At 40.5% G+C, this 22471-nt stretch overlaps 1 protein-coding gene across 4 annotated transcripts in view; it reads right to left on the reverse strand.

Moving 5' to 3' along the window:
- maco1b (macoilin 1b) overlaps nucleotides 1-22471 on the reverse strand; it is a 134286-nt gene that overhangs the window by 26886 nt on the left and 84929 nt on the right. For all 4 annotated transcript variants that reach the window (XM_069895606.1, XM_069895605.1, XM_069895607.1 and 1 more), the window contains 3 exons: nucleotides 17942-18065; nucleotides 12051-12229; nucleotides 4205-4709 (listed from right to left, as the gene is read on the reverse strand). In XM_069895606.1, coding sequence (XP_069751707.1) covers nucleotides 4205-4709; nucleotides 12051-12229; nucleotides 17942-18065 — 808 coding nt within the window. The remainder of the gene's footprint in view (nucleotides 1-4204; nucleotides 4710-12050; nucleotides 12230-17941; nucleotides 18066-22471) is intronic.

Consider the following 22471-nt stretch of genomic DNA (forward strand, 5'->3'; position numbering starts at 1 on the left):
CATTTTCTTATCTACTTTGGTATGAATTGCAATCTCTTCTCCCCAAATTGTTTCATCTGCAAATGTTGCAAAGTTGCCTTAAAATTTGACCATAACTTGATCAGTAAAGAAAGTGTTCAGCGGTAACAAGGGACATCTACTCTTGCATCACCTGCAGCTTGGTTGGTTTTAAAATTAAAATTATATCTACTGTAGAAGCAGCTCACATGAAATTTTAAGATGATTTCCAGGAAGTGAGAATGAACTGCAGAGCTTAACATTCAATAAGAATCTGAGCAGCTGCTGAGGCTGCCGGAGCCCTGGAGGAGAATCCACAGAAGGGACAGTGAAAGGATTCTCTTTCTCTTTTGTTAGGGGCACGAGGCAATGCTCATGGTGATTCAGTTTTCCTTAGGGGAGACAAAAGTTGAAGTATATCTACATAACATTTTTATGTATTATAACGTGACAATAAAAGGAATCTAATGCAATTTCCTTAAAAAAAAGTCAGTTTGCTATATTTTTGAAAAAAAGGCAACCAAATTTTGAAGCAACACAAGTTGCGAAATCCAGCATACAATTTGTAAAGCTTCTATCAAGAGTCACAATTCTATTTTAAAAACTCTAAACATAGAAGCATGCATAGAAATATAGAAAATAGGTGTAGGAGTAGGCCATTTGGCCCTTCAAGCCTACACCACAGTTCATTATGATCATGGCTAATCAGTACCCGGTTCCTGCCTTCTCCCCATACCCCCTAATCCCCTTGGTCATAAGGGCCAAATCTAACCTACACTTAAATATTGACAGGGAACCAGCCTCAACTACTTCCTGTGGCAAAGAATTCCACACCTTTACCATTCTCTGAGAGAAGAAATTTTTCCTCATCTCAGTCCTAAAAAACTTCCCCCTTATCCTTAAACTATGGCTCCTGCTTCTGGTTTTTCCCAGCATTGGAAACAACCTACCTGCATCTAGTCTGTCTAAACCCTTAAGAATTTTATGTTTCTATAAGATCTCCCTCAATCTTCTAAATTCCAGAGAATACAAGCCTAGTCTATCCAACCTTTCTTCATATGCAAGTTCTTCCATTCCTGCTATCAGTCTAGTGAATCTTGTCTGCACCCCCTCCAGGGCGAGGATGTCCTTCTTCAGATAAGGTGACCAAACCTGCACGCAGTACTCCAGGTGTGGTCTCACCAAGGCCCTGTACAGCTGCAGCAGGATCTCCCTACTCCTGGACTCAAATCCTCTTGCTATGAACGCCAACATACCATTCGGCCTCCTCACCGCCTGCTGCACTTGCTCATCCACTTTCAACGACTGATGCACAGCAACATCCAAGTCTCGCTGCATCTCCCCTTTTCCTAAACAGATACCATTTAAATAATAATCCTCTTTCCTGTTCTTACCTCCAAAATGGATAACCTCGTATCTATCCACATTACACTGCATCTGCCACGTCCTGGCCCACTCGCCTAACTTGTCCAAATCACCCTACACTCTTCTAGCATCCTCCACACAGCTAACCCTGCCACCCAACTTCATATCGTCTGCAAATTTCGAGATACTGCTATCTATTCCCACATCCAAGTCGGTGATATATATCGTAAACAACTGTGGCCCCAGCACTGAGCCCTGCGGTACCCCACTAGTCTCTGGCTGCCATTCTGAAAAGAATCCATTTATTCCTACTCTTTACTTCCTGTCCCTCAATCAATTCTCTATCCACCTTAATACCATATCTCCTATACCATGCTCTTTAAGTTTATACGCTAGTCTTCTGTGCGGAACCTTATCAAACGCCTTACTAAAGTCCAGATACACTACATCCACTGGTTCTCCCCTATCCACTTGACTGGTTACATCCTCAAAAAACTCTTAGATTCATCACACATGATTTCCCCTTCACAAAGCCATGCTGACTCTGGGCGATGATACCACTACTTTCCAAATGTACTGCAATTGCATCTTTAATAACCGATTCTAGCACCTTCCCTACTACCGATGTCAGGCTAACTGGTCTGTAGTTTCCCGATTTCTCTCTCCCTCCCTTCTTAAAGAATGGGGTTACGTTGGCCACCCTTCAATCCTCAGGAACGAATCCAGTATCCAGAGGTTTGAAACATTATCACCAACACATCCACTATTTCCTAGGCTACTTCCTTCAGCACTCTCGGATGCAGACTATCCGGCCCCGGGGATTTATCCACCTTTAATCCCTGCAATTTAACTAATACAACTTCTCGACTTACAATTATTTCCTTTAGTCCCTCCGCCACAATAGATCCTTGATCCTCAATAATTTCCTGTAGATTAGTTATGTCTTCCTTGGTGAAAACAGAACTAAAATAGTCATTTAAACAGTCTGCCATACTCTTGTTCTCCATGATCAACTCACCCGTTTCTGTCCGCAACGGACCCACATTTGTCTTAACATATCTCGAAAAGCATCAGTTTCAAGTCCTGAATTATCTATTCCTATTTTCTTCTCCCTTGATTTTTTTCTTCCTCTGATTTAGTCAAGTCTATTGTCATCTGATTGTATAAGTACAACCCATTGGAATGGTGCTCTCTGGTCCTCAGTGCAAAAACATGCAAACAACCAGAAATAACACATACAGACAGACAATATATATGCAGGACAAGTAGTTCATCTATAATAAATATTGTTTTGTACAAATAAGAGTATCGGATGGTTAGTGTGAGTAGTTCCTGTGGTTGTTCAGCTTTCTCACTGCCTGTGGGGGAAAAAGCTGTTCCTCAGCCTGGGGGTGCTGGCTCTGATCCTCCTGTATCTCTTCCCCAGTGGGAGCAGCCGAAAGATGTTGTGTGTAGGGTGGAAGGGGGTCCTCAAGGATTTTGCATGTCCTCTTCAGACAACGATCCTGGTAGATCACATCAATTGTGGGGTGGGGTGGGGGGGGAAAGAGGATTGCAGTGATCCTCTCTGCTACTCAGTGTCCTGTGGACGTTTTAATCCTCTAAATCTTTATCATGCCTACTATCTTACATTTTTGGATATAAAGAACATTTTCTTTTTGCAGCTTACCAGTTTAGAGTGCATTTTTTTGATTTTAAAATGTAAGCTCTTTATCAAAACACAAAAGATGCTAAACAAACTACAGTGATAAACAGACAGTCTGAAGTTTAAAGATTTTTAATAGCTGGAAGCTAATCCTCTCATTTTATTTGCAAAAATATAATGGTAAATAAACACCATATTCTATTTAGTTCTAAGTTATATCATGTACATTTCCAGTCTTAATGGTTACAAACAATTGCATTAGATTATTTAGTTGGAGATGGTTTGAAAATAGACCTTAAAAAAAAGGCAAAAAAGCAACATCTGTTAATAAGTTGTTGTGTTTCAACTTTTACCTTGTTCTCAAATGGAACAAATCATTTATGTTAAAATAATCTTCATCTTAATCAGTTCAGCAAATAAACTGAAACCATTTGCTCCAAAATTTAAGAAATCTACTTCTCCAAAAGCTTCAGTATGCCAAGTGTCCCCTAAATTTATGTGTGAAAGTCTTCAACAGATAAATTTTGAATTCAAGGGAACGATTAACAAATACAAAGTTCTCAATAGGTTCCAGTGCAGAGCATCTTCAACACCTTTGGAACACAACACCTTTATGCAACTTTGAAACTATTTCATTCACCAGCAGCTATTTTGGTTTTTTTCCCCTATGGAACAAAACCACTATTTCACATTCAAAAGTAGATGCTGAAGAGATGTGTCTGTTTTCAGTCAGAAATTGGGAAGGGGGGTGGGGGGGTGGGGCAGGACAGAGCAGGGAAGTACCTCATTTAAAGTTCTGATTTTAATAAGTTTTACACCGGCAGCTAGATACATCATTTCAATATCATGCTATAATTACATAGATAACTTTCATTGTAACTACATTAGAAAATGGTTATCAACTCAAAACTTCCCTTTTCTAAAGGAAAATAGACATTAAAGAACTACAATTGGTCTTAAACAGTTTATTTAACAGCTTCTTTGACCAACGTCCTATACAAAAAAATTTCTATCGAATTCATCACAATTGAGATGCTGAAGATATTCCAAGAACTATCCGAAGAACAAACATGGAAAACTTAGGCCTTCGTCTTGTTTTCCAACAGTACCTTCACATTCATCTGGCACATTGTGATACCAACAATTCTTTGAAAATCTAAGAGAACAAATTTCCAAATATGAAAATAAAGATATTACCTTAATAATGTGTCTGGCTTGCTAAGCTGATTATTAGGTATACAGTTTTCCATTATTTCCTTATGCGTACTCAAGCTCTTGCCAGTGCATTTTTGCTTCTTTTCATTCTTAGCAGAAGAGGAGGAAGGAATGCTACCATTGGATGTACAATGACTCCTGGGTGAAGAATTTATCCCTCCAGGAGCGTTCTTGTAATTTTTTGAAGAAGCCGTAAATGAGTCTTCTTTCAAGAGATTCTCTGTACTTCCTACAAGCTCATTATTCAATCTTTTATTGATGTGATTTTCCATGTACTCAATTTCTTGTATTTTTGAGTCTACAGGCTGCAAAATATTATTGTTAATCCCAAGGTTGGGTTTTTTGGCTTCTTTGTCCTTATCTTTGCCTTTTTCTTTGTATTCTAGTTCTGGTAAAGCTGTTGTCAACTTTCTTGCTGCTGGAATTCCTCCATTGTGCTGAGGGAGTTGTGCAGAATCTAGATCGGTGATTCCTTTGGCTGCAGCAGCTGAGGGAAAAAAAGTGAGCGCAAAGAAAAATTTATACAAGACCAGCCTCATTCTCAATAAGTGAAACATTATGCATCTTCAACAAACACTTAAAATGATACACAAATTATCATATCCAGGGAGTACAATAGCTATCAGTTAAGTATTTTATTGCCAATCTAATGAGAACCAAACAACAAAATAAAAATGACTATGGTCGATTTGGGTATTTATTCGACACTGGCCCAAAGCCCAATTATTCTCAAATCCTCAAATAATTTTGCTTCTTCTGAACAATTGAGGGCAGCATTTAAATTACCTAATAGTCATTTTTTCAGATATCTACAAGTTGGGACATTTCATTCAGTCCAAACTTTCTGATTTTCCAGATTTCAGAAACAAATGTTCTTGATTTAGTTTTTGACTTTCAATTTTCTCATAGAGGCTCAAAATCAATTATTAATAGTAATTTGATGGATTTGAGAACAGCTTCTCTAGTTAAGATCAAGAGCGATTGGGGGCATGATTTGGATTTGTCACTTCCAGATGAGGACTGGGATATTGTTCTAAATTTAATTAATGAATCCTCATTTTGTGTGCGATGTTTTCTGTTGCAATTTTAGGTTGTGCACAGAGCACATAGTTCAAAAGTTGTTGTCTCACTTCTATTCTGATATTGATCCATTATGTGATAAATGTAAAATTTTTGAGGCCTCATTGATATATATGTTTTGGACTTGCCCTAGTTTAGAAAGATTTTGGAAAAATTACTTTGAAACTTTATCATTTTTTAGGTCAAATTAGAACCATAATTGCAGGTGTGCTCTGGAGAGAAAAGGGACAGCTGCGCTGTAGTGTACAGTTGCTAGGCCACACACGCAGCGAACATCAAGGCCACAACAACTGAACCACAAGAGGACTCCCCCATTGACCAGTACTGTTTCTAACATCAACGATGGGGTATGAAGGCCTGCGGATCCCACCCCCCATCCCGCGAGTTTCAGTGATACGCCGTGGCCAACTATCATTAATGGCTACGGCAGTTGGTCAACGATACACCCTCCTCCATGGCTGTGGCTCTCTCTCAGGATGGCATTTCCTGGTTGGCATGGGTGCCAAGATCATAGTCCTTTCCTCTTCAGCCCATGACACCCAGAACAGGAAGCCAGGCTTGACCCTGAGGTCAGCAAATAGTAGCAGTATAAAGACCTTCAACATCCGCACCATCCCACTCCACTTTGGCAACAGCCACTTCACATGGACCTTCACACTGGCAGTGCTGGCACAACCACTCCTGGGTGCAGACTTCCTCCAGGCCCACTGTCTACTAGTGGACCTCAAAGGGTGGCTTTTGGTGCATGCCAGGATTTTCCAGACTTTCTTTCTGGGTGAAGCGAAGTTACTGGTCGAACCAGCAGGTTCGTCGGCACAGCCTCTGAAAGCAGGTAAGTCAATGGGCAAAGGCCCGTAAACTCTGCCAGGCATCGAAGGTACCCACATATCAAGGCACCCCTCCCAAACCTTCGAGCCATCATGAAGGTGGTTCAGTTATGTCCACATAGACATTGTAGGACTATTGCCAGTCTTTTGGGTGGCAAGATACCTTTTGACAATGGTCAATCGCTTTATGAGGTGGACAGAAGCGGTCCCACTGGCAGAAACAATGACCGAGGCCTGCACCAGAGCCTTGATCAACACCTGGGTGGCAAGGTTTGGAGTTCATGAGCACACGACTTCAGATAGGGGTGTGCAATTCACCTTGAGGCTTTGGGCAGCACTGGCTAACCTTCTGGGAACCCAACTCCACCACACAACAGCATATCATCCTCTGGCCAACAGGTTGGTGGAGCGGTTCCACAGAAGGTGGCTCTGATGGCTTGGCTCAAGGGACCACATTGGACAGACAAACTACCATGGGTCTTCCTGGGGATCCACATGGCCATCAAAAGAAGACTTCAACATCTTGCGGCGTAAATTATATACAGTGTGCCCTTTGTCATCCGGGGGAGTTCTTGGCTGCTGCCAAGAACACAGGAGAATCACTAGTGGCAATGTTGTAAAAACAAAGGGAGCAACTAGGCACTCTAGCCCCGACACAGCCTTCTCTGCATGGCCAACCCAAAACATTCGACCCCAAAGATCTAGAGGCATGTAAATACATCTTTGTATGATGGGGAGCACACCGCATGTCTTTGCAGTGACCGTACAAGGGGCCCTACCAAGTGACCAGAAACAATGGATCCACATGCATGCTGGTCATTGGCGGTAAGGGGGAGGCATTCACTATTGCCACCTCAAACCAGCACACAAGGACACGACCCAATCAGTCACCATGCAGTCCCCATGATGCAAGGGCATGCTTCCAAAATCAGTGCCTGGATCGCCGGTTCTGGAGTGGGGGTCGTGTGGCGGCCCTCTATCCAGGAGGCAACCCAATGCACAGAATGGTGGATGAACAAGGCAATCCTGCAAAGCCTGCACAGACTAATAGCCTTTTCTTTTTGACCAACAGTCCACGCGACTGGAAAGCCGCTCAGCAGCCGGATTGCCATCGACGTCACTTCCACCACCAGCAACTGCAGGAAAACTGGGCCCAGCGGCACGAACCTAGGCCTATATAAGCAAGGGCAGGGAGAGATAATCGCATCGAGTGTGTCATTTTCCACTCTCTGCTGCAGCTTGCACTGCACCCTCTCCTTTTTTTGCTCCTAATTGTAAAAAAAAAACTCCATGGCCCTTGTTTGCACTATAGCAGTGAGCATATAAATGGAATGGCAGCAGTGTTCAGGGAAGTGGATGTTCCTCATAAAAGGACATTTTTTGAAGAAAAACTATGCCCAATACACATGCAGCCGATCTTAAAAACTAGCCAAATTGTGCATGGAAATCACCCAACTGGCAACTTTCAATGCAGTTCCTCTGTTTGCCGCTCCCACACTTTAGCTCACACGTAAACTGGATTTTGGGCTTAAAACTCTTCAGTGTCTGGAGTGGGTGGGTTAAAAATCTCAACATGACCCTCACATTTCATGCAGACTTACTCTAATAAAGTGGAAAGGAGTGACACAACTCTGCAAGGGATTGTGGGAGGTGAACGTTCAGACTGAAAGTATCTCACTCGAAACCAATCCTAACAACAATTCACTTCGAAATGAACAGTGGACACACACAGAGACAGGTGGGGATGGGGGTGAAATGAGACCAATCCCAAATTAAAAGACAAATGAGGAGATATAGCGATGGCAAAACAATCAGGTAGGAAACATGACCGATGGCTATTAAATTGACTGTGAAATAAGTGGTTTAAAGTATATGTTTTATTAACTGTTCTTTCGTTACTCTATACTGTGCTTGCAAATATAATTACTACAATTTTTTCTTCCTCCCAAATGCTCCCATACATCTGAGCGATTAATTCATCTATCTTGGCCAAAACTTCTACCATACGAGTCCAGCAATAATCAGAATATTTACATTGCCATCTCTGGTGGAACTTCCTGTCAGTGCGTAACGCGTCACTCGCAATGTCCCCCTTAAAATGTACAGTTGCCGAATTTCCAGCTAAGTAAGGTGAAAGGTCCAGGAGGTGCAGCCTTCCCAGGAACTTCACCCAGGTCCCAGGAGCATGGCCTAGATTCAACGATGTGAAAAGGCCTAGTGACTCCAGAAAATTATTCCACTACCTTTTTGAATTGCTAGTCTTAACTGCATTGGAGCTGCAATCAGCCGGAGATGTGGAAAGGAATCACTCCATTAGTCTCTGCCTCGTACCTTGCAGATGATGAGCAACTCAGCACAAAATAATGTCAATGTAGTCAATTTCATTCCCTCCCCCCTGCTCCCAGCAGGTGCAAGTGTTGGAGATGAATTAGAACAGGGTAGCAAAATATTAGACTAGTTCTGGAACACATCTTGAGTGCTATAATCAAAATAACTTTGGAGGCCAAAGCCTTTGTTATATCCAGTGCATTCAGCTGTTTCTTGACATGTGGTGTAAATGATAGTGGCAATGAAAATTGGTTGTGAGGACAGAGGGGTCAACAACACTAGCTTAAGGTGAACTCAAAAGCTTCAAGTTTTATTTCTGGACAGACATGCTGGTCTTTATTTCTAGGGAGGTTTCCTTCCATCAGTAGTTTAATTATTGACCACCAGACTGTAGACCTTATTTGTTCATGTAGGATCACTTGGTTCTGTCCAGAGCAGTGGTTTTCAAACTTTTTCTTTCCACTCACATACCACCTTAAGTAATCCCTATGCCATCGGTGCTTGTGATTAGAAAGAGATTACTTAAGATGGTATGTGAGTGGAAAGAAAAAGGTTGAGGACCACTGGTCTAGAGCATATTATCACCACCATTAAAGATGGAAGAAATTCTACACTGCAGTTTCACTAGGACCTCAAAATATGAATTACAATCCCAAGAACAAGGCCCTTCATTATTTTCCAGCTTTAAAGTGCTACATCTGCTCTGACATTATCCCAATTAGCATGCTGTTGGAGCTAACGAAGGGTACCCTGAGTGAACAGGCAGGACATCATCTCCACAAGGCTGAGAAAGAATCACTTTAGCAATATAATCACTGGCAGATGTATTTATGCAGGTAGAATAATTGGCTCCTACCACCACAGGAGATCTAGACTCTGTCCAATAGATAGAACCTTGAAGAATGGCCAGCTGTTCTGTTACTGAGACATTGTGTTTCCCTGCCACCCACCCCCCCCCCCGCCCCCACAAAATTAATTCCTCTGCTTCAAAACAGAGGAGCACAATGTCTTGAGCTAAATGCATAATGATAATTAGGAGGATTTTCATGGCAATATCTGACTTCCAGAACCAACACTGAGGCCACTAGTGACACTCCCACACTTTCATGCACAGCTGAAATTCACTGCTGGAAGGCCTACCCTGCTAGTAGGATGAGGCATATCTGGAAATCTCAGTGGAGGAACCTGGAACACTAGCTGAAAGATGAGACTCCGTGGTGACTATGACTATATTAGGCTGTTTGACTAGTTTTGTAATTAAAGCACAGGTGCAAAGATTTAAATAAGGAGGAATTTAAAACATTTACTGGAATTGTGCCTTTCCCCACCAGCCAAACAGAAAAAAAATTTGCAAATCACAAAATGACAAGGAGGAAATTCCAGTATAATAGATTAAAAGAATAGAATTACAGAGTAATCCAGTAACTAGCCTGTGTCCAAGTCAATAATAGAGAACTGAATACATCATACAATTCACTCATTCTTGAGCCAAGGCAACTGGAAGTAAAATTTGTCAGGAGAATATTGCAAAAGTCAGTACACCGCATTGGGCTCCTAACCAAACAGTTGCAACACAATGAATTTTTAGGACCATAACTAGTTTAATGACAATTATTAGTAAATAACTGATTTCATTAATAAATGACAAAAATCTCAGTCATCTTTTTGAATTAGTAACTTTGATGCAGAATTTTTATAATATACTTCATATCCTAATATATCAAGTAACAGATTTAAATTATTTGGGAGGATAATTAAAACTAAATTATAATAAATAAAAGAAAGATGGTATCAAATGCCATTCATTAAGTACTGCAGACATTCACAATACTTCCACAATTTCTGTAATTCTGACTTGTATAAATCGCCTCAAATTTGTTGCATCACTTGGAATTTGAGTGGCCTAACAAGACTTCCAAAACTAAAATATTACTCTGCCATGCGTTCCACCCCCCCCCCCCCCCACCACCCACCCCACCAAATAAACATGTGTCATTCAAATGACTCGAGTTCTATTGAGGCTAGCAAGGCATGATGAAATTGATCAGTGCTTTAGTCAAATAGTGGATGTACAACTGCTGTGCAATGAAAGTGGAAAGAAGCATCTTGCAACCTTACCACTTTTAGTTAATGAATGAGAAAACTTAATCACCTTCTTTATACAGGTCTTCCCTGAGTTATAATTGCCCAGACCAGTGGGATAGATTTGATGCTGCTGCAGGACAACAAGCATCTTCTGCCAGGTTGGAATGAGGCAGTTTCACATGCTTCCTTTCCCACAACTGAGCCATACAATTGGGGAGCAAATTGAGCAGGTTCACTCTCTTACTGAGTCAGTAAGCCAGGTTGGTGGTTACTCTTTTGCTTTCCCTTCACAGTCCTTTCCCACAAGTCAGATTTGTTCATTTCTGAAATAAGAACATTTCTCAAGACCAGAATCCTGCAATAACCCGGAAACTTCCTCTAGTGCACACGTGACAGATTATGTTGTGTTTGGATTGTATGTAGATAGGTTTCTGGGAGATAAATTAGGGAAGGGTTTTTAGTATAGGTCACATACAAACATTTTAAAATAGATCTTATTTAAAATACTGGAGCTCTGCTAATGTTCGACATGTTGGGGCCAGGAGCCTTTGCAAAAGCTTTGGAGAGTACCAAGAGACTTCACTAATGGATTGTTGTTTACAAAAAGGCAAAAAATGAAAGAACTTGGCGGAGCCGCATATTGTCTGCAGTGGAACTTGCTGTTCTAAGAGGGTCATGTGGTTTGGCAAGCAGAGAGAGTAAAACAGGCTTTTCTCTCAGGGAGAGAGACATACACAGAGATCAGTTCTGCAGTTTTACAGTCAGCAGCAACAGCTAGGACTGGAAAAAGACAAGCTGGCAAGCTTGTGGAAAACCCCATTTGGAAGATGGGTTGTGAGTTCTTAGTTCAGCCTGGTCAAAGCCCTTGTGGTCCATACAAGAGGAGAGGACTGGCTGCCTAATATTTCGCTTGAAATAAGGGAAACAAAAATGAACTCTGTGATGACCTGAAAGAAAGAGGTTATCATCTGGAGAACCCTGAGTGGGCAAGTTTCTTTGGCAAGACAATGAAGTGGCTGATTAAAAAGGAATCAGTTGTGGGTGTCCAGTGTACAACAAATCTCTCTCTGAAAAATCGACAAGAACCTTCCTGAGCGGAAACCATTTAATTTTCAAGCACCGAAGCCTGGTGAACTTTATAAATGTTAAATTCTGTGCACAGTATAAGAATTCCCTGCAGCCAGTGAACTTGGAGGAATGAGAAGTGAGATTGGACTGTGAATCAAAGAACTTTTATGAACTTACACACACATTACATATACGTGCACTTAGAATTAGAAGTTGGTTAAATTAGGTTAGTTCAGTCAATAGTGATAAGTTAAAGTTCGATCCTGTTTTCATGTTTAAAGATAATTAAAAGCAACTTTTGTTTAAGTAACCATTTGTCTTGGTGAATATCTATTGCTGCTGGGTTTTGAGGTCCTCAGGGCTCATAACACACACAATTCCAAATTACTGCAGCATTCATTAGTAAAACCATCGACAAACATTACTCAATAAATGCTTACCTTCTTCAGCTTCTCTTTCTTGCCTCTGTAGCATCTGTTGCTCTGGCGGCAACGCCTGTTGCAGGAGCTGCATATAGAACTCATTCTCCTTCTGGACTTCTTTCTGTTTTCTTAATCGCATTTTGTAGCTTACGTAACTTTTGAAGCCAAATCCCAGTGTCACCACAGGATAACCAATGCTTTATTTACAGGATGAGAAGAGAAAAGTCAAACTCCTAATCAATCACCAAACAGTTATCTTTCAAAAATCAATTCAATGAAAATAATAAAATATTTTGTGAAAACTACATCTCAAGATCCTCATTATTAAAACCTTGCATAAAATACATATCTCAGCAATAGAAAGAAGCTACTTAGGGCTAATTCGGCAATCCAGGAAGCACAGAAGCAGAATTGAATAAATAAATTCAGGATTTTTCACCATTCTCCAATTTCTCCTGCTCTTAAAAGATCTTCATTTTTTTTCTGGGCTGTGGTGCACAACCACAAGAAACATTACGGGCAGTCATTCTTGTGTACTTTTAAGCAGGAGATAACAGGTCACAGGAGACTTTTTCTCCTGCTTTGGCCTTCTCCAAAGATACCAAGGACACCAGTGGTGCTTTGAGTTGGGGAGTCTTAAATGAGACGGCAGGCTGAATGACAGAAGGGAACGATACAAGGGGGAATGAGTTGCCAGAGGAAGTGGCAGAGGCTGGGACACTTGCAAAGTTTAAAAAAGCATTTAGACAAGTACAGAGATAGGAAAGGCTTAACAGGATATAGGCCAAACACTAGCAAATGGGATTAGAAGGCTGGCATGGACAAGTTGGGACTAAGGATCTTTTGTTTTTATGCTGTGGAACTTTATGACTATGATTCTTTAAAAAAAAATTATGGTCGTAGAAACGATGGGAGGCATGGTTGGCGTAGCAGTTAGTGCAATGCTGTTACAGCTCAGAAATCAGGACTGGGGGTTGAATCCCATGCTTTCTGTAAGGAGTTTGTACATTCTCCCCGTGTCTGCATGGGTTTTCCCCAAGGGCTTCAGTTTTCTCCCACCCTTCAAAACTTATCGGGAGTGTAGGTCAATTGGGTGTAATTGGGCAGCACGAACTCATGAGCCAAAATGGCCTGTTACTGTGATATATGTCTAAATTTAAATAGTTTTCAAATGGTTGACAACTTCCAAATTATAAGAATTATTATAAGGCAATGTAAATTAGATTTCTCTCTTTTTTGAAGAGGAAGAGAAGCCAGCATGGATTAAGATACAGGTGGAAAACATAGTAAAGAAGTCGCTAGAAGATCTTACATATAAAAATGGTAATTGAGATTAATATCTGGTGAAAGGAAAACTCCACTGTTGAAGCATTTGATTAATATATGGTATAAAGTAAATCCTTAAATGGGAATGAGGAATTCGGTGTTATCTAAAATGCCTCCGAACCAAAATGTACATTAAATAATCATTGAAATTTAAAATATTTGGTTTTATAAGGGAATTAGAAACATAGCAGACTATTATGAATGAGGAAATTCGTCAGATAAATGTTTTATATGTAGTCAAGAGACATGGTCATGTCCAAAATTGATACCTTTTTTAATAGAATTAGGAAATTTTTTGGAACAAGTCACGGGAGTTAAATTTCCACAAGATCCAATGTTGTTTTTAATGGGTAATATTTTGGAGGTAAGACTAAAATTGATATTGAATTTATAACAAAAAGAATTGCATTAGCAGTTGCAATAAAATGTATAGCAGTGACATGGAAATCGGATTCATATTTAGGAATGAAATGATGACATGTAGAAATACAAAGATATCTACCTCTTGAGAAGATTTCATATAATTTAAGGATTAAATATGACACTTTTTGAAAATTTGGTGCCCATATTTACATATGTATAAATTTATAAATGGTTTTCCTTAAACCTCATGAAACTTGGTTAACTCCTCGGACTAAATAAATATATAAAGCTGAAAAGGCTAGAAATGAGTGATATCTTAGAAGCCAGGTTTTCTTCTTTCTTTTTCATTTCTTTCCTTACAAATCTCTTTTCTTTCTTCCTTTCTTATAACCATATAACCACTTACAGCACAGAACAGGCCAGTTCGGCCCTACTAGTCCATGCCGTAGCAAATCCCCACCCTCCTAGTCCCACTGACCAGCACCCGGTCCATACCCCTCTAGTCCCCTCCTATCCATGTAACGATCCAGTCTTTCCTTAAATGTAACCAATGATCCTGCCTCGACCACGTCTGCCGGAAGCTCATTCCACATCCCCACCACCCTCTGCGTAAAGAAATTTCCCCTCATGTTCCCCTTATAATTTTCCCCCTTCAATCTTAAACCATGCCCTCTAGTTTGAATCTCCCCCTTTCTTAATTGAAAAAGCCTATCCACATTTACTCTGTCTGTCCCTTTTAAAATCTTAAACACCTCTATCAAGTTCCACCTCAATCTTCTACGCTCCAGAGAAAAAAGCCCTAGTCTGCACCACCTTTCCCTGTAACTCAAACCTTGAAATCCTGTCAACATTCTCGTGAACCTTCTCTGCACTCTCTCTATTTTGTTTATATCTTTCCTATAATTTCGTGACCAAAACTGTACACAGTACTCCAAATTTGGCCTCACCAATGCCTTGTACAATTTCATCATAGCCTCCCTATTCTTGAATTCAATACTCCAATTTATGAAGGCCAACATTCCAAATGCCTTCTTCACCACACCATCTACCTGAGTATCAGCCTTGAGGGTACTATTTACCATCACTCCTAAATCCCTTTGTTGCTCTGCACTCCTCAATTGTCTACCATTCAATGTATATGACCTATTTAAATTTGCCTTTCCAAAATGCAGCACCTCACATTTATCTGTATTAAATTCCATCAGCCATTTCTCAGCCCACACCTCCAGCCTTCCTAAATCACCTTTTAATCTACGGTAATCTACCTCACTGTCCACAACACCACCAATCTTTGTGTCATCCGCAAACTTGCTTATCCAATTTTCTACCCCTACATCCAGATCATTAATATATATAACAAATAATAGTGGACCCAGGACCGAACCCTGAGGAACTCCACTAGTCACCGGCCTCCAATTGGACAAATAATTTTCTACCACTACTCTCTGACACCTTCCATCCAACCACTGCTGAATCCATTTTACTACCTCCTTATTTATACCTAATGCTTCCACCTTTTTCCTAACCTCCTGTGGGGAACTTTGTCAAAAGCTTTACTAAAGTCCAAATAGACAACATCCACAGCTTTCCCTTCATCAACCTTTTTTGTAACCCCCTTGAAGAACTCAATCAGGTTTGTCAAGCATGATCTACCCCTGACAAAACCATGCTGATTACTCCCTATCAATCCTTGTACCTCCAAAAATTTGTAAATAGCATCCCTCAGAACACTTTCCATCAACTTGCCCACCACAGACGTCAGACTTACAGGCCTATAATTCCCAGGTTTGCATTTGGACCCTTTCTTAAACAGAGGAACTACATGCGCCACCCTCCAATCCTTTGGTATCACCCCCGTGGCCAGTGACATCCTAAATATCTCTGTTAATGGCCCCACTAACTGTCCACTAGCCTCCCTGAGTGTCCTAGGGAATATTTTGTCTGGTCCGGGAGATTTATCCACCTTTATCTTTTTTAACACAGCAATCACTACCTCCTCGGTTATCCTTATATGCTTCATGACCTCCCCACTATTTTTCTTTACTTCAACTGGTTCAACATTTTTTTCCCTAGTGAATACCGAGGCAAAGAAATCATTCAAAATTTCCCCCATTTCCTCAGACTTCTCACTCAGTCTACCCTCGCTATCTACAAGGGGTCCAATTTTATCTCTCACTAATCTTTTACTTTTAATGTACTTATAGAAACCCTTTGGATTTATTTCTACTCTGTCAGCCAAAGCCTCTTCATGCCTTTTTTTGGCCTTTCTAATTTCTTTCTTAAGATTCCTTCTACACTCCTTATAGTCCTCCTTCTTTTTCTTTTTTTGTTTTTCATGGGGTTATTATTGGGGGGGAGGGGTTGGTGGCCTTTTTTGCGGGGGGGGGGGGGGTGGGGTATACAAACTATCACGTATAATAGATTAGATATAGTCATGACTATTACACTTTGTAGTTTGATGTAAATACATGTATGGAAAATAAAATGTTAAAAAAATCGCTTCAGGACAGTTAGTGTCATGTCAATCACCACTCAAAGCACAAAAACTAAATTACAATATTCATAAACACACAGAATCCATGCATTCACTTAAACTGATCCTTTTTTTATTCTCTGGACACTTCCACTGACACCAGATTCAAGACAATTTACAGTGGCCAATTAAGCCTCATTTCTTTGGGGTGTGGGAGGGAAATTGGGGAAAACCAGGCCATCATTGGGAGAATATACAAATTCCACACAGAAAGCACCTGGTCATAATTGAACCTGGAAGCCTCGGGTTACAAGGCAGCAGCTGAATGACTGGGCCACAGTTTCATCAGAACTATTAATCTCATCTCCTGCTAATCTGGTTTTCATGAAGATAATGAGACACTTTACAAAGTAAAACACTGCTCATAGGATACAAATTAAATACTGAACTCCAGGGTAAAGATGCTCTTTAAAACAAAGAAATGTGAAAAGACCACTCGGAACAAGAAGCCCAAAACATTTACACGAGTATGTTCTATTATAGATTCAGCCAAATTTAACTTTAGGAAAAAAATAAAATTTGATTTAAATATTCTACAAATTAAAAAAAGCAATGAAGACAGATGCCGGGTGACACATGGTTTCCATTCTCACGATCAGAAAATTCCAGTTGGATAATCTCTTAAAACTACCTATAATTAAACAAATAGAATAAAAACTGCATCCAGTCATTAATGAATACCATGACAAATTATTACGATTAGTTTGAAAGCTGCTTGAAAAACGTATGGAAAAATTCGTGAGAAGTTCGGTCATTTGTAACCCAGGGAGCCCCTGCATTGGGAAACAATAATCCCTACCAAACCACCACTCTCTAGAATAAAAACATAAAATACTGGAAAAACTCAGCAAGACAGATTGCATCCGTGGAAATTTAAACAGCTAAAATCTTGGGATGAAGACCCTTCAGAATTTTTTGATTTTCCTCTCCTAATTAAACCTGGCTTCTTGCTGTTACTGCGTCATTTGGAATTTTATCAGACCAGACTTTGCCTAATTTGGTCTCCAATTTCACCTCCACCCAGATGTTTACCACCTTCATTTTAAATTAATGAGTAACTTTTGCTGGGAGATGATTTACGCAATATTCCTAATCATAAGTGAAGATTTAAATTGTTTCCCTTGTGGCATAATTAAAACTAATTTACGCATTGTAAACAGCATCACACAAATTAAAATAATGTGGAAAAGTTATTTGAGCTCAAGAATTTCAAGAGGATTTTTAATATCTTCATTTCCTAATTCCCCAGTAAATTGATTCTCCTGCCAAACTAGATAACGTAAATAGAATATCACATGGAACAGAGGAAATGCTCAAAAAAGATTATAACTAAACATAACTATGTAAAATCATAATTTATAAAAACCTTCAAAATATGGGGCAACGGGTATCTTCAATGGTGTTGCATGCCTAGAGGTTGTTACAAGTGTCACAAGCAGTGCTTAAGGAGCAAAAGCTTATCGAATCACATCTCAATGTTATTCTGCTTAACATACAACAACCTTTGTTTTGTAGTGTTTGTTTTTGTAGTTCAAACGGAAGGGAGCTGTTGCTAGAATAAACAGCAGCAAAGACAAGATTGCACAAAAATCATTCCGGTATTGGGTTAACCTGACTGAATGATATGCAGATCCCAAAAGATCATAATTAAATTCACTAATGGATACGATGAAAAAAAATAACTTACCAGTGTGCAGCAAAAGGACGACAAAGATCCACATGAAAATTTTTTAAATCTTTAAATCTGATTGCTGCTTCTATATAAACAAATAATATCCATAGTGATACAGTTGGTAAACAAACACCTCTTTCTGAAAAAGAAAAAGTATCACCTGGTTAACCAAAAGTTTCAGTGGTCAATAAAACAACAGATTATCAGCAAAAACAAAAATGATCAAAGGTAATTTCTATTTATTTACATTGCATTGAAAATCATTCTTGTACAGAAAAACATGAATTTGCAAGTTATCTTACTTTTTTAAAAAATGTGTTCCATGCCATTAACAGCAACAGATGAAACATCTGTATTTAAAATATCAGAAACTGGAGGATTCAAATAAAGGAGTTGGATATGGTTTCAAGTTTTTTTTCAATACATTGGAACAAATAGAAGTTTATTAAAAATATCCAAATTTACTCTCATGTTTTTGATTCCTAAAATTACATCTAAATTGGAATGGAAAATATTGCAAAATGTACTTTTAATGCATATCAAATTACTTATCCTTTTTAAAGTCAAAGCTTATTACAAATCAAGGAAACATGAGAAAAGAAGATCATACATTTCAGAAGAATTTTGTACTCTTGTCGGTTGTGTGGGTTCTAACATTATTTTTTAATCTTAACTCAGTCATTTGTGAATGAATCTGCCAGCAATTCAAGATAATTTAGCATACTCATACAGCAGGGATTGAATAAGGAAATGGAATATGGCATGACAAAGATCAAACTATATCTCATGTTCTTATCTTTATCGCAGATACATCTGCATTGTAAGTTAGAATGAAGTGAAACTTACTATTTAATTCATGCCACAATTTTGTACATTTAAACACTTTTGTATTACCTTCCCTTGCACATGCCAGGCAATCTATTCACCACACTCCATTCCATTGCAGATGAAAAAATGCAATTATTTGCAAAATTGATTGAGCAAGATTTGTTCTTGACTCTTTTAGAATTAGAGTTTGCCTCTATGCAGTGTCTTCCCAAGCAAATTAGTTAAATTGCCAAGTCTGGGAGAACTTTGGGTCAACCTATGGGCTTTACCACATTCTAGCATTGCCCAGTGTGTTCAACTGTTAAAATGATTTGGGATAGAGTGGGTGAGAAAGCAACATAAAACAGAGCAATCAAATGCTCAGGAAAGAAGCTTTGCGAGACATAAATTTGAAAACTATCTTCCATTTCTTTGCAGTTTTCACTCAGTCTGAACCCAACTTGTAAATTAAAGACTTTTAAAATTAGGACCTTGCCCAAACGGAAAGCGATTGCTGAACAACACAGAAAAAGAGCTGATATTAAATAAAGTAAAAGATGGATATGTAGCTGCAAGATACTCAAAAGAAGACACACGCACATAGCGTAGTCAGGTTAAGCGCTGAGTTTTATTAGGGCTCAGACCCGACTTTTATACTTGTACTGTTCCTGCCGTGGTCCCCCCCTTGGCTGATGTTACAATATGCATAACAAAAGCAGGTTTCCTGCACATGGGTAATTTCCTGCATAACAATGCCCTTCCCCAAGCACTATCCCTATCTGTTGGTTGCCCAGCAAGGCCAGTGCCATTTTGGGGTCTCTGGCCTTTAAGCTGTCCTTACCGTTCACCCACCAGTTCACCTGTTGGGGCCAGTGCTGCAGCGCGGGCTGGTGGCCTTTGGTTGCGCTCACTGCTCAGATCACCAGCTCGATCATCGCAGCAGCAGGCCGCCCCTTGATCCCCCCCCCCCACCCCCCCGCACCCCTCCCCATAACAGGTTGAATTGTCTTTGTTATTCTCCTTGGTGCCCGGAGGCAAAGTCTCTGGCGCCTTCAGTGGCTTGCCTCTTTGGCATGGTGCTGGTGTCTCGACCAGGCCCGTCAGGTCCAAGTGTGCTGGCTTCAGCCTGTCTATGGTGAAGACCTCTGTCTTGCCTTCAACCGCCATCTCTAACGTGGCCCCATGGTTTCAGATGACCCGGAACGGATCCTCATATGGACCCCTGTGATTGAAAACAAACTCACAGTCCTGCAGGTCTTTGGGTATGTTGGTCTTCACATGTCCGTGTCTGAAAGGTAGAATCGGGGCCAGGTTGGCGACTCTTTCTCTTAGCCTGCTGAGGAATGCTGCTGAGTCATCCTGCTGTCCGCCTGGGGATGGTATGAATTCTCCTGGAACCACCAGTAGACAAGTTCGGCCAAAGAGGTGTTGATGTCCTCCTTGAGTGCCATGTGGATGCCCAACAGTGCCCATGGTAGCTCGCCTACCCAGTTGGGTCCTTGGAGACTGGTCATGAGCGAGATTTCCAGGTGCAGTTTGATGTCCTTGGGCAGTTGGTCAAGGAATGCCTGCTCAATCATGATGCAAGGCTCATGTTTGCCCAGGAGGTCAGCATCTCATTCCTGAGGGCTGATGGGAGCCTGTCCCCTAGCCCATCCCGGTGGAGCAGACGTGCCCCTCTCTCACACGGTGAGAGCCTGAAGGTCTACATCTGCAAGGCCTCAAAGATGGTATACGCGCCTTCCGATGGGGGGTCCTGGATGAAGTTGGCCACCTGGCCTGCTATGTTCTGGTCCAGGGCTCTCACTACATGGCAGTTCTGGGTGGATTCTGCTGTGATGTGCCGGATCTGGAACTATGCCTCAGCCTGGTCAAACCACACACATGGTCAATTCGTCCAGAAGGTCAGAAGCTTGAGAGCGACTGCATTGACTGCTGCCAAAGAAGATACACACACATTGTGTAGTCAGGTTAAGCTCTGAGTTTTATTAGGGCTCAAGCACAACTTTTATCCTTGTACTGTTTCCGGTGTGGTCCTCCTGGCTGACGTCACAACATGAATAACAAAAGTATGTTTCCCACGCGTGGTTACTTTCCCACATAACAATGCCCTTCTTCCCCGTGTGCTGTTCTCATCTGTTGGCTGCACAGCAAGGCCAACACCATTTTAGGGTCGCAGGTCTTTCAGCTGCCTTTGCCATTCACCTGCCGGTTCACTTGTTGGGGCCAGTGCCGTTGTGCGGGCTGCTGGCCTTTGATTGCGCTCACCACCCAGAGATCCAGCTCGATCACTGCAGCGGTGGGCCGCCACAGATATCATAATATATTTATTTTTCTTCATGGAAAAAAGCTTATTCAAAATCAGTTTGGAGTACAAGTTGTGCATTCATTGACCTTTGGCCTACAATATATTGGCAATGATATTAACAAACATTGGTTAACTTAACAATCCCATATCCTTGCTAGAGCTATGGAAATCATTTCACGAAATAAAAACCCATTTGTTTGACAGAAAGCTCGCATCAATGAAATTCAACACTACTAATAGATTTTTGTTTTCTTTAAAGTTAAAATTTATCAATGTATTTGAATGAAAAATTACAATGCATTTTATGCCGCATAACTGAGGATAAATTGGTAATGAGGAAAACTGCATCACTTCTTCAGTCACAATCCATTCAAGATCATTTCCTTTTAAATTTCACTTTCATAAGAAACAATTTAGGTCATAAAGCACATAAAAGTGAATAATCCTCTGGGCCTGACCAAACGTATTGTATAAAACCATAGGAAGCTAGGAAAGAAATTGTTGGGGACCTAGCAAAGATTTATGTATTATCATTAGCCAAGGGAAAAGAATTAGAAGACTGGAGGGTGACAATGTGCCTTCTTTAATCCTGGGAACTACAAGTCAGTGAGCCCAACAACAGTGCTGGGAAAGTTACTGGAGGGATTCCAAGAGTTGAGATCTATCAGCATTTGGAAAAGCAAAGATTGATTAGAGATTGTCAGCACAGTTTTGCATATGGGAAATCATGTCTCACAAATCTTGAGTGTTTTTGAAAAGATGACCAAAAGTGAAAGGACTTTAGTAAGAGTTTGACAAGGATTTGCAGAGGAAGCTAGTCCAGAAGGTTAGATCACATGGGATCTAGGCTGAGCCAGACAATTAGCTACAAAATTGGCTTGTTGTTCAATGTCAGAGGGTTTAAGAGGAAGACTGTTTTCAGGTTGGAGGCCTGTGACCAGTAGTCTGTGCTGAGTCTACTGTTGTTCATCATTAATATTAATAATTTGGATGAAAATATAGCTTGCATGATTAGTAGGTATGTGGTACAAGGGTTATCTCAGATGACAGTAGGAGTTAAATAAATGGATCAAGGAATAACAGATGGGATTTAACTTTGACAAGTGCAAACTGCTGCATTTTAGGAAGTTAAACCAGGGCAGGAATTGTACAGTAAATGGCAGGGCCTGGAGAATGTTGTAAAACATTAAGACCTTAGGTCTTATTACACAGTTCCCTGAAAGTGATGGCACAGGTAGAAAGAGTGCTGAAGAACTCAAGAGATAGGAGGAGCAGGAGTAGGCCATACAGCCTGATAAGCCTGCTCCACTATTCAATGTGATTATGGCTGATCTGATGATAGATTCATCTCCACCCATCTGCCTTTTCCTCTATATCCCTTAATTCCCTTACTATGGAGAAATCTATCCAACCTTGTCTTAAATACATTT

The sequence above is a fragment of the Narcine bancroftii genome, chromosome 8, assembly GCF_036971445.1.
Source record: "Narcine bancroftii isolate sNarBan1 chromosome 8, sNarBan1.hap1, whole genome shotgun sequence".
In the NCBI taxonomy this organism is placed as follows: Eukaryota; Metazoa; Chordata; class Chondrichthyes; order Torpediniformes; family Narcinidae; genus Narcine; species Narcine bancroftii.